General features: G+C 37.9%; 1 protein-coding gene across 7 annotated transcripts in view; it reads left to right on the plus strand.

Moving 5' to 3' along the window:
* Window positions 1–13,727, plus strand: part of mta3 (metastasis associated 1 family, member 3) — a 39,717-nt gene extending 25,990 nt beyond the window's left edge. For 6 of the 7 annotated variants that reach the window (XM_055175414.2, XM_055175415.2, XM_055175417.2 and 3 more), the window contains 5 exons: window positions 4,038–4,130; window positions 4,226–4,408; window positions 6,460–6,491; window positions 7,327–7,451; window positions 12,597–13,727. In XM_055175414.2, coding sequence (XP_055031389.2) covers window positions 4,038–4,130; window positions 4,226–4,408; window positions 6,460–6,491; window positions 7,327–7,451; window positions 12,597–12,762 — 599 coding nt within the window. In that variant the 3' untranslated portion in view covers window positions 12,763–13,727. Of the gene's footprint in view, window positions 1–4,037; window positions 4,131–4,225; window positions 4,409–6,459; window positions 6,492–7,326; window positions 7,452–11,074; window positions 11,095–12,596 lie in introns of all 7 variants that reach the window. The other variant, XM_055175419.2, reaches the window with a different exon arrangement.
* Window positions 13,728–13,861: the final 134 nt, after the last annotated feature.

The raw sequence follows: 13,861 nt of genomic DNA on the forward strand, positions 1-13,861 counted from the left end.
GCATTTGCACCTTAAAGAGTTCATATTAGTACCTCTGGTACATATTGGTACCTAATGCAGTGGTTCTCAAACTTTTTCAGCGTGCGCCCCCCCTTGTGTACGGCACATTCCTTCGCGCCCCCCAAAGAAAATTTATGACAAAAAACTGTTCCAAAACTCAAATTTTAATTAAACAAAACATATTGAATGATACAAAGTAGTGCTGTTGGTTAGTAGTCTTATTTTATTAGGTTTAATTGCACAGAATTCATGATAAATTAATTTATTTTATAAAATGTCATTAAACTGGGGCCCCCCTGGCATCATCTCGCCTCGGCCCCCAGTTTGAGAACCACTGTAATGTATACATAATTGTGCCTTTTGGGGCCTGTACAAAGAATACTGCACCAGTGAGAGCTTGGGACTGTTTTTATTCTAACAGTGTATGTATACGTAGGCTTGTTATATAGTTGCTCTTAAACAGGTGTAGTTTCTGGAGGAAGTGAATGTTGCAGTGTAGTTCTTGGGACTGTTGAGACGGAACGATTTTGCTCATTGCGCAGGACAAATAGCCTCTAATGTTTCATACTGTAATATTTTTAAATCTAATTTCCCAAAAAATACACCTACAATTTGTAAATGCTCATTTTTGGGCATTTTAAATGTTTTTATCTGCTAAATCTATGATAGGTTTTATTTAATGGCTAGTTTAATGTACGGTACAAGGGTACTGCGTTGTGTTGTACTGGAGCGTGCCAAGATTTTGAGCTCACAAGACCATCAAATTAATCTATAAAGTTACCAACTTTTTATGTACCGAACTACCTCTGAATACGAACAGACCAGAACCTAATCCCAAATAATTATTTCTGCCATTGTGGAAACATTGGAGCTCAGCAATAGATCAATTAGGTCATCATATGCTTTAAGGGAATTTTCCATTTTCTTGAGAGAAAGATCCAGATAATTTGCCACCATGTCGTCCAGAATGTTGATGTCTTTCTTTGTTCGGTCGAGAAGAAATTGTGTTTTTTGGGGGGAGCATTGCGGGATTTTTCTCATTTTAATGGACTTTAAAAGACACCAACAATTAACACTTAACTCAACACGTAACAGTTTTTTCAACAGAGTTTCAAAGGACTATAAACAATCCCAAACGAGGCATAAGTGTCTTTTCTAGCAAAACGATTGTCATTTTTGACAAGAAAAACAACAAATCTAGATCTGGTCGTGATGCGCCAGCTGACCCCACGCAAAACGTCATGACGTCAAGAGGTCACAGAAGACAAGTGTACAAGTGTGTTGAAAGAGGACCGTTCCTACATTGTTGTATGTCAACTGATACTAATTAATGTCTTTGTATCAGTTTATTGTTTACAATGGTCCACAAATTTGCGTTTTATATATGTAACACGTGACCTCCCTACATCACTACGCATTTACGTTAGGTCGCGCTGGACCGGACCTAGACGAAAAGTTGTGGTTTGGGAGAGCATATTTTTTGTTTTTCTTGTCGGGGGTGACAATCGTTTCGCTGGATGGGACCCTTGTGCCTCGTTTGGGATTGTTTGTGGTCCTTTGAAACTCCGCTGGAAAAACTGTTAAGTGTTGAGTTAAGTGTTAATTGTTGGTGTCTATTAAAGTCCATTAAAATGAGAAAAATCCTGCAATGTTTTCCTCAAAAAACATAATTTCTTCTCGACTGAACAAAGAAAGACATCAACATTTTGGATGACATGGTGGTGAGTAAATTGTCTGGATTTTTTTTTTAGGAAAATGGAATATTCCTTTAATATAGCATTAAGAAACATTTAATGTTATGGGAAATTTCATATTATTGAAACGGATTGGTGTACCTTAGAACCAAAGAATATAATAATGAAACGTAGCAAACTAACCAATCAGATAGATACCATTGTACTTTTGTAATGGCATCATAAAGGAAGGTTTCATTTATTTGAAATTTTAACTCTTATTCTGTGTGTTTTAATAATGCAACGATGATGGACTATCATCCATAGACAAGTTTGAAGTTTGTCCTATTCAAAGTTTGCACACTAAACTTTAATTAGAAGATTGGTTAGGATATATAGCACATTAGGCAAGAATCCCTGTATTAAATTTAAGATGAGAGAAGGAGAAATTGCTTTCACCAGCAGTATTGAAGGCACTGTCTGGATTGCAGGCCAGACCTGTATTTAAAGATGCTCCATATTTTACTACCAAACCCTGAAAAGCAGCAAGTCTAGATCAGAATCAGACGTTTTTAATCCTTTATCAAACACTGTTAAAGATGTCACTGGGACAGTACACCTTAGCACCCAAAGAGTTCATGATGGGTACCTCAGAGGTAAATATTGGTACACGCACCCTTTACGAAGGGTGCTGACCTAGTGAAGGCTAGGGACTATTTTTTGTAATTTTTTTCTGACAGTAAAGATGGCAATAATTCCAGCATTATTTATGAATTCCTCATATTGCATGATAGTTAAGAAACTATATTTCTCCTGAAATAGGAACCTAAATAAAAAGCTAAAATAATGCAACAAAGCTTTAAAATAGCCCACACATGAAATTACCCAGGCTTTCTTTTGAGAGACAAAGACTTTACAGAAGTCTTAACACGCACTTTAAACACAGGGAAATAAAATGCTTAAAGAGCCAATCCCCTGCACAAATCTTAAGCTTTTCTGCTCACTTTGCATTGCCCCCCCTCCCTCCCATCATACGAAACCTCCATTCTGTGCTTCCATTCCACCCCAGACACACATCTGTATGTATCCTCAACCATAAGAGGTTGTTCTTGACGTTTCTGTGTCCTGCAGCTCGAAGGACTCGGGGGCATGCTCTTTACTTTGTCTCTCTTTTATTTTTCTTTGTGTGAATGTCTTGTGGGCAACCAAAACACCAATAAAACCATGGCTGAAACCATTCTATGAGTCCTTGTAGTTTTCATGTGTCTTGTGTATCTGTCCATCATCGTGTTGCACGCACACTTGAGAGCAGAGCAGCGATCGTGTGAAGTCTGCCTCCTCTGATAGCATGAGCTCCATCGACTCTGGTCGTGAAATCATGACTTGTATTGATGTGTGTGGTGAATGTGGATGTGCTCATGAAAAGCTGCTGTGAATGCAATTTTGCATTTGTTTTTGTTTTTACTTCCAACCTCATTCGACATGGTGGCTAACCAGGTTACATTTTTGCATTTTGCAAGTGCATGAAAATCACAATGTAGTCTGAAATGTGAGATGAAGACAATTTTTTTTGTTTTGGCCATTTTAATCCATCTGGTTTTTGCATGGCAACTCATGCCATTATTCTTTTTAACAAAATGAATAAAGTAAAATAAAAACATGTGCATCAGCTATTATACGCAGGTATACATAATAATGTTATTTGCACTTTTCAGATCATGCTTTATAATCTATTAGACAAAACTAGCATTAACTGTTTACACACATAAAAAATGCAACAGACAACCACTATTTCCCCAAAGGTGCAGTCCTACACCGAGGTTTCATTCAATTTAAAGAATGGATTTTACGTCAGTAGAAAATGCATCACCAAGTTCACTTTTTCCACATTAGATGTATTGTTAAAGAGACAATGAATTGAAGTATCGGTACGTCTCCGAGAGCGTCTCCAGCTTTGCCAACACAATAAGAAGAACTGCCTGAAGAGAATTACTTGAACCACTTTCAACTCCTTTAGAGTTTTAATGAATTTTAAAACGAACTGCAGAAAGTTGGAATGATTGTAATGGGTTCATTTTGCCGATCAATATTCTGAAGTTCAGAGAGAAAAATGCTCACCAGGGCCTAAAGAATGAGTAGTGAAGCAAATGGGATTCGACTCTGTATGCTGCTGCCGTGAACAACATTGTTCAGTCAGAAAGATTAGTCACCACAGGGCGGTGTATCACAGCAGTATCAATCAAGCTGACCTATTCCTTTGTGTGTGTGTGTGTGTGCTTGAGATGTCTCGTTCTTGCTTTTTCGTAGCTCATTGACTTGGCTCTGTCTCCGTTTGTTTGTTCTGTACTGCTGGTTGATGAATAGATATGATCCGGGTGTCAGAAGGCATGACGGGGCGACCTATGAAGCCCAAATCCTCCCCGAGAAGCACCCTGACCAGTATCCTGCAGTATCTGGGTGAGATGTTTGAAATGTTGCTCTGTGCATTGGAGGTCACACAATCTGCTGTAACTCAGATGCTACAGTGATGGTTTAATATTCTGATGTTGCAGAGTCTCGCCCAGCACCTCACGTTCAGCGGTCACACCGCACCCCCGGCCTGCAGGTGCAGCCTCCGCGACGACTGCTTTCCTCTCTTCCCAGTCACGGCCCACTCGGCATCTTGGGAAAACGGAGCTATCACCACCACAGCAGGGTCGAGGCAGCAGAAAAGAGGGCTGGTGCACTAGGACAAGGTAGTTGTACAGTCATTTACTGTTGGATGCAAATTTCTGAGACCACATTAAATATGTGACCCTGTCTGTGAAATCCGGCCTAAATTGGAATAGATTAGTAGCATGAAAGTTTGATTTCAGTGATTGATTTTGATCTTTGACATGGCCTTATTCAATCAATATTAAAGACATATTTTTTTACAGAATGTTATATATTAGGATGAATCACAAAAATGTCTTTAGCTAGGTTTTCACAGACTGGGTTACATTTTATGTTCCACAAAGAACCTTTACTTTCTTACCTTTTTATATTTCTTACCTTTTTTATACTAAAACGTTTTGTGGATGTTAAAGGGTGACTCCATTTTTTTTTTAAATATGCTCATTTTTCAGCTCCCGTAGAGTTTGATTTTTACCGTTTTGGAATCCATTCAGCTGATCTCCGGGTCTGACGGTACCACTTTTAGCATAGCTTAGCATAATCCATTGAATCTGATTAGACCATTAGCATGGCGCTAAAAAAATCCAAAGAGTTTCGATATTTTTCCTATTTAAAACTTAAGACTCTTCTGTAGTTACATCGCGTACTAAGGCCGACAAAAAATTAAAAATTGCGATTTTTTTTTGGCAGATATGGTTAGGAACTATACTCTCATTCTGGCATAATAATCAAGGACTTTGCTGCCGTAACATGGCTGCAGAAGGTGCAATGATATTATGCAGTGCCCGAAAATAGTAGCCTGGCTGCGCCCTCATACGCACTTCCGCTTAATTTCATTTTCCTTCAGTACTACTGCTGCGTTCCAGGCAACCTGTAACCCGTAACTTACGAGTTCAAAACCACGAGTCACGACTCTGAACTGGGAGTACATCGATCTAGTACGAGTTCACGGGTGGGAAGTCACGGGTTTGACTGCCGTTCCAGTGCACTTTCACCGGTAGAAGGTTGTAAAAACACGAGTTACAGGCTGCCTGGAACGCATAGGGTCGTGAGTCGTGGTTTTGAAGTCGTAACTCACGGGTTAAAAAGCCTGCCTGGAACGCAGCATAAGTCTGGGATTTTGGTCTATTCTTTTCGAGAAATCAGATTTTTGTTGGACCAATCAGCGAACGGAGGGAGTGGCTTAGAACGATGACGTTGATGTTGGTGTTTTGTTAATGTTCAGACCCAGCTTCGACAGTTGACTGAATGCATCATTGTCCTTAGTGTCAAATATACATTTAGAATTTACAATTGTTCCTTGAACTCTTAAATTCGATGAACAAATCCTGCATCTCTCATTGACAGACATCTTTTTCTAAACAATCCTCTGATCATTCGGACTTGTTGTTTCCCATCTGTTTCGGCGCATGATATAACGTCACGATCACACGTTAGCAATTGGCTATGGCAGATCCTGAGTGACTCTGGGCAGATCCAATAGTGTTGAACTTTAACAGAGAACCCGCCTACAAGGAAGTAAATGTTTCTCAATAGAGAGGCCAGACTCTCTGTACAAATGAAATGTATGAGAGTCTGGTAGAACCAGGCTACGAAAATAGTCCCCTGCTATTGAATGTTACCAAGGGGACTATTTTACGGCCGCTGCGTAGTATCATTGCGCCTGCTGCGGCCGTGGTACGGCAGCAAAGTCCTTGATTATTACGCCAGAATAAGAGTATAGTTTCTAGCATATTGGCCTAGAAAATCGCAACTTTTAATTTTCCGTCAGTCTTAGTACACGATGTAACTACAGAGGAGTTGAGTTTTAGATGGGAGAATGTTAAAACTCTTTGGTTATTTTTTTAGCCTGATGCTAATGGTCTAATCAGATTCAATGGATTATGCTAAGCTATGCTAAAAGTGGTACCGCCAGACCCAGAGATCGGCTGAATGGATTCCAAAATTGTAAGAATCAAATGTTTAACTCTAGGGGAGCTGGAAAATTAGCATATTTAAAAAAAAAGTGGAGTGTCCCTTTAAAGGTTCTTTATAGAACCACACAGCCTTGATGAAGAAACTTTTAGTGTGAAAAAAGTGTATTATAATAGTTAAATCATTTCTTACAATATATACTTCTTTTATGTTATAGAAAACCCAGCTCATATCGTGGGACCCATTTTGGTAGGTGTCAAAGACTTAAACGGTATAAACTACACTGACAAACACTTAAGACTCAAGTATGCATACTTCTTCATATCCGATGTGTTTCCACTCTGCTGAAAGATAATAACTTCGAAGGCTTTTGTTTTGCTTAATAAAGGAGGAAAATTCAATCTTATAAGTTTCACAATGCTATTGATCCTCTGCAATTGGTTTGGTGACAGGTTCAGTCTTCAGCCTCAGAAGTTCTTCACATATTATTGCGGCTGGCTGAAATGGAAATGAGAAATGCGAGCTAAACAAACACAAAGGCAGACACTTTTCATTCATGAGATGACTAATGTAAATACGGTGGACTTGCTTTAATACTATAATATTATTTTTATGCAAATACCTGAGATAAAACAACGCACAGGTCCCAGGCAGGGCTTGAACCTCAGACACCAAAATTAAATCTGTTATGACTTTAAAATATATTATTACATTTGCAGATGTACAGTGTAGTATAACACTCACACTTGAACATTTCCAAAAAAAAAAACTTTTTTCTTGGGGTTTATTTTGTGTGTTCTGCATTTCATCAACACACCGAGGGGCAGTTTCCTGGACAGGACTTATCCTAGACTAAAATGCATGTTTGAGCTGCCTTAATTTAAAAACAACTTGTACTGACATATCTTAACATATATCAGTGCCATTGTTTTGTCTCATGATGCACAACAGTATTGTTTTTTGTAAGGTATGTCCTAATATAGCTAAGGCCTAGTCCTGGATTAATCTAAACCCTTTCCGGGGGATATTACTGTGGATCTATCTCATAATTGAAGACTAAAGATGTTCCTCTTTTCCTATCTAGCAACATAATGGAAGCGGCACCGAGGGCTCAAACCTTCGTGCAAGTGGCCTGATGTTGCGCAAAAGACGACCCAATTGGATCGATGCCCCGGATGACAGCTTCTTCCTGGTTTCCAGAGAGACGAGGTGTGCAAACCTCACTTCTCAGACCCAAACCTGTCATGTGGCTTATTCACTCATTGTGCAACCATTTATTTAACTTTATTCTGGCCCATGCACTGAGCCTTCAGGGATATTTATTACAGAACAGCAGGGCAGTCATGCTCCGTGTCAAAAAGCCCTTGTGCTGTTCCTTCATGATTGGCACCTGTAGAGATTTTCCCCATGAGATGGCATGACACATCTGATTAGTCTGATCATTTTGATTAAACCTTCACATAAGAGTGACTGATTTTAGTGACAGTGTAATTACTGCATTGGTCATACCCAGTGACAGTGACGGGTTAGAGATCCTTAAGAAGGAAATGGGTCAGTTAGTCTCATAGATCTCAGTGACAATTTTTAAATAAAGATCCTATAATTAGTAATATACATAATCCCACTAATCTGGGCTAAAACCATTTATGAATGCAGATTGAGGTTAGTTTTAAATTAGAGAGACTCCACAGGTACCTTATCACTTCACAAACACATACACTACCAGTCAAATGTCTGGACACACTTGAGTGAATTTATATTAGTCGTGATCTTATAAACCATTTGATAGAAAAGTGAATTAAAAAAGATATGTATGTCATGAAGATGGTTAACCTCTTAAAGGGATAGTTCACACAAAAATTAAAATTTCTCACCCTCAAGATGTTTCAAACCTGCATATATTTCTTAGTTTTGCTGAACACAAAGGGGAAAATATTTGTAATCATGCACAAAACATGTGCACCATTGACTTCCATAGTAGTAATGAAAAATAGGTGCTCAGAAATTTTTTTGCTCAAAATAATTTATACAGGTTTGGAACATTTTGAGGGTCAGTAAATGATGAGTTTTCCTTTATTTTTGGGTGATCCCTTTAAATTCTTGGACCCAAGTAGACTTGGACCCTGCAAGTTGTGGTGCACAAAACTAGATATATGGTATCTTTAGAAAGCTTAGAACCTTAGCTTCCAGTCCAATCAATTTAGCATTTATGTTACATAAAATAACTTTAAAGTATGGCCAAAGTTGAGAACTACATTTAACATACGCAATTAGCAGATATGCATGTGACACACAATGCATTCAAAGTATGCATTTTTTATCATTGTGTATACAAGCCCACAACCTTTGCGCTGTTAAAGGAAAACACCACCGTTTTTTAATATTTTACTATGTTCTTACCTTAACTTAGACAAATTAAAACATACCTATCTTTTTCAATTCGTGCACTTACACACTTACAGCGTGTCGTGAATGTGTTGGCATTTGGCCTGGCCCCATTCGTTCCTTGGGATCCGGGCAGGGATGAATTTGGAAGCCACTAAACACTTCCATGTTTTCCCTATTTAAAGGTCACGTTCTTCCTGATCCCATTTTTTAAACCCTAGTTAGTGTGCAATGTTGCTATAATAGCATAAATAATACCTGTAAAATGATAAAGCTCAAAGTTCACTGCCAGGCGATTTATTTTCTTTAACAGAATTCCCCTTTAAAAGCACCGAACGGACGGTTTGGACTAAAGCCCTCTATTTCCTGCTTTAATGACGTCACTAGAACAGTTTTTTGACTAAACTTCGGCCACAGGAATACGTCAGTCGCCAGCTAAGCTAACAGCAAGCTAAGCTGCATATCGAATCACAACACACTAAACAAACTACACAATCAGAACTCGTTACGTATTTCTGAAGGAGGGACTTCATAGAACAAGGAAGACATCAGCCCGTTTTGAGGACAGTGAAAACAGCGCTATACAGATAAGTAAATTGTGTGAAAAATAACGCGTGTACCGTTTTTTTACACGTGAAAAATGAACATGTTATATTGTGACACTATAAACACAATCAACGCTTTAAAAACACAAAAAGAACGGGACCTTTAAAGACTGTTACATGAGTAGTTACACGAGTAAGTATGGTGGCACAAAGTAAAACGAGGCAATTTTTTAAGCGGATAAAAATGAGAACTATATTGTATGTATGTCGGAAAAGCACTTAGACCATGTTCACACTGCCATCAAAATCAGATTTTCCGCTCATATGTGACCCATGTCTTTCTCTTTGTATGACCGTGTTAACAGCAAAAACCACATGGAATCTGATCTTTTCGATTCTGATTTGAGCCACTTCCATATGTGGTTCTACATCAGATACAGGCCGGATGTTTTGCAATGCGACCTCAGTCTGACAGTCATATCGGAATTCATGTGACTTTTACGTCATTCTAGATTGATATGCCTCACAAAATTTCCATATTACCACATGCTGCGCGTGACATATTATTGTTCTCATGCGCATGCGATGCAGATCACGAGCAGTTCACACGGCTGTCTGAGTTTAGCCACATAATGTGAACAGTAAATAAAATTGGATCAGAATTGAGCATTAATGTTTGCAGTGTGAACGAAGTCTTAGTTTGCAGCACTTCAACCTCGGGCGCAGTAATATTGATGGAAGTTTGAGCAAGAGGGGGAGTAGTTAGGGGTGACGATGTTACTGCGCGCAACTAAGTGCTCTTCCGCCATACAATATAGTTCTCATTTTTTATCCCTTAAAAAATCGCCACATTTTATTTTGTGCCACCATACTTACCCTGTTTGAATCCTAAGGAATGAATGAGGATATGCTAAATGCTAACACATTCATGACGCGCTGTCCAATGATTAAGTGCACGGATTGAGAAAAGATAGGTATGTATTAATTTGTCTACTTTGAAGTAAGAGCATAGCAAAATATTGAAAAAAAAGGTGTTGTTTTCCTTTAAGACAGTGGTGTACCAGTTCAGCTACAGTAACACAATCTAGGCTAATGGTAGCTACTCTGAAAAATGCTTGGTTATTTTTAACCCATTGTTGGGTCAAATATAACATTTTTCTGGATTAATTTAACCCAATGACTGGGCTCATCCCTTTTTTGACCCAATGCTGGGTTGAAAAAACGTAGCATGTTTAGAGTGTACTTTGATGAAGCTAAAATAAACTAAATAAATCTCATTAGTTTAACTTTTTTATTTTTGTTTCTTGCATCATAGTTTTGTGGTATTTTAAGGTTTAGATTTTTTTTAGACTTTAGCATTATTATTAAAAAGTATAATAAAAAACGGGCTGGTGTGTCCAAATGCTTTACTGGTAGTGCACCTGCAGAAATACACAGATTTCAGTGATTGTGCTTTTTATTTCCATTATAACATAATGCTGTAATAATAGTAATGAGTCAGTAATGATCTTTAATGCCCCTTATCCACAATCATCCCCTTCTTATTTCTCAGTAATTCTGAGAAAATATTAACTTGTTATCCTCTTTCATTTCTCAGTCAACAAACATGAAATATTTAAGGATTAAGAGCTGCAGAATTTAATGAATTCCTTGCTAAATATGTAAAACTGCATGAATTTTCCACATTCACAATGTTAATGACTAACATCCCTGTTTGCTCTGAAGTACAGATTGGAACATTAAAAAAAGGTTTGATATAAATTACAAATCAGATGTGATATAAAAAACTTAACTTTGGGTAAGGGAAATTAGACATATTATGATATACCCTATTGTCTCATGGATCACAGTGTTTTTTGACTACTACTAGTGACTGTTTGTTATCTTATTTTGTTGCTGCAGCTGTTAGACACCTTCTCATGGTAAGACCGCACACACCGTACACAAAGGCTAAACCACATTACCTGTGGAGTCTGGCAAAATGCATAAATTGTATGACCCAAACAGACACAGGATTAACCAATGCACTAAATATAATACAAATCACCATCCAAAGGTTTTTGACACCTCAACTGCAATGAAAGTAATTGGCTTGAATGCCACGCCGAGAAGTTTGGTGTTGAGAAAATGTGAAGGGAACAGAAGAAAAATGCTTTTCCATTACAGTCACATCCATATGAGCCACGACACGCATGGCTCCCTCTGGCCCCTAGGACTAGAGCGGATACATGACTAAATTTAGAGTCCCTTTTCTGAAAGATTAACCTTTAACTAGGCAGGAAACCCTCAGACAAATGAGATTTGGTTTGTGGCTCAGTCTGTTTTTTCTCTACCCATGCATCGTAACATCGTAGCAATGCTTTTTATACTTTGTTGCTTGGTTTTTACTTATCGACATTTGAATGTTTTTCACTCAGTCACTGAACAGTTTGTGGTGTTTGTTGTATAAAAGAACGACTCAGATCCATCAGTGTAAATGTACACATACAGATTTTTAGTAAACAGTGATGCTATACGTGCACACAGCACATTCTAGAATGTAATCATGCATTTGTTGTTCATGTTTTTCATTAGGGTCAATCTAATCTACAGGCCGTCCCCTGTGGATGCCTGTCGGCCTTATTCATTTTTTATTAACATAAGACTTAGGCAATTCTTTCATTACTATCATTTCCACTGATCATGAGTACAACATTATTTATGTCACATGCTTTTTATGTCATTTTTACATAATAAGTCCAAGCTGTCACATTTGTCCTACGTGCCGAGCAGAGCAGAAATGTGTGCCGTGCACAGAATAAGCAAATCTGTAATTTCTTTCACTGCCATTCAAACATCTGAGCCTGGGGTTGTTATATTCACAAATTTCAACTTATAAAATATACAAAATTCATAAGAAAGATTAAGGATTTCTGGACAATTTGTAACAATGTAAAGAAGAATAACTCGGAAGACTCAGAATTTTGAATGCTGCAGTATATTTAATATACGGTACATTCATCCTCAATTTCTGCTACACAATTCACAACATTTGGTAAAGGGGATTGACATAATTCAATAAATATAAAATTATTTGGAAACAAACTAGCAAAACAGAATGAATTGTTTTACAGTAATATACAGTTTGTATAAACAGTCACAGCATAAGATGGTCAGTGATGTGTTCATGTACTTTCTAAATCACTTCCATAATTTTTCAAAAAAATTGAAGTTTAATTCATTTAATCATTACCATACATTACAACACAACTGCCAAAATGGAAAAAAATACATTAGAAAACATTATTTAGCAAGGTTTCTTTCAGAAATGAATTCTATAAATACTAGGAAATATACGTTTTGTTAAATAATACCATAATTTCTTTAGTCATGTTCTGCAATATTTTCATAATATTTAATTTTTTTCATTTCCTTGTCCCTACAGGAAAGCCAGAAGGATGCTCTCTCGTTCACAGTTAAGAAGAGCATGCAGACAACCATGTGAGCAGATCAGCCTGCGCCGGGTCCCTCAAGGGCCGGCACAGGTACCAGTACTGGCACCTCCCCACCCCAGTTTACGGATGCGAGGACCGATCGTCATCCACGACTGACCCTCGCCTGCGTCGCTCCCTCAGCCTCTTCTGTCAATTTCTCATTTGCTGCCTAACTCTGCACCGCACAGGCCACAAGCCACTAAAAAGCTTCATGTTTCTTGAACATTTGCTTCCTCTTCTGGACAAAAAGCTTTAAGGCACACAATAAATAAAGCATTTAGCCACTAAAACAAACCTGTATGTTCAACACACTTTTGGACCGTCCTGCTGGTACAAGCGCCAACACTTTTACCTGGCAGGGAGGTATAGCATATGTAGGTCTTTGATACGACTCAGTGGCTGTAGGGATGAAACTGGTGGCCATGCCATATACAGTAAAGATATTATGTACAGATCAAGACTCTTTTGAGAAGCATTATTGTATTCTTTGTTTTAGTTCAGTTTGCTCTGCATCGAGGGGATTCCTACATTTCTCTATATCTTCTGTGTGTATCATGACGAGTACAAGTTTGTGAACTGTTTTTATATTGTATTTAAGCCAGGACTGGACATCATTGTCAGACTGTATTGTGTTATTGGCGATTCCTTTATTTAAATACGGTCTTTACCGAGAGCATGTTCAGTAGATTCTTTTAACTGATGCCGTTTTGTTACTGGATATATAATATGTGGAGGTCATGCCAGTATTTGCAATCCTTAAATGTACATTCAGAATAGGACATTTGAAAGATCTTCACATTTCTCTCAGTAATACAAATGTGGTCTCCTAAAGTAAGAAATGTACTGGCATGCTGACTTGAGAGGGGGATTTTCTCCTTTGACCTCGACCAGAGGTCTAAATAATTTAAAGCATTCCTCTAAAGGAATATTTAATATCCAGGCTGTTTATATAGCATGTGATCGTGATGATGAGCTAATTTTGATTTCTATGCCTCATACATTTATGTTGTGTTTCATTGTGTCACACATTTACTGAAATATGCCCAATAAAAAAACGCAGTACAATGCGTGTTTACTGTCAATAGGAAAGCATGTTTAATTAATATAATAAATGTAACAATAAATAGCACAGTCCAGATTTAAAGAGACACTCCACGTATGCTCATTAGCTCCACTAGAGTTAAACATTTGATCTGTACCGCCTTGGAATCCATTC

The sequence above is a fragment of the Misgurnus anguillicaudatus genome, chromosome 4, assembly GCF_027580225.2.
Source record: "Misgurnus anguillicaudatus chromosome 4, ASM2758022v2, whole genome shotgun sequence".
In the NCBI taxonomy this organism is placed as follows: domain Eukaryota; kingdom Metazoa; phylum Chordata; class Actinopteri; order Cypriniformes; family Cobitidae; genus Misgurnus; species Misgurnus anguillicaudatus.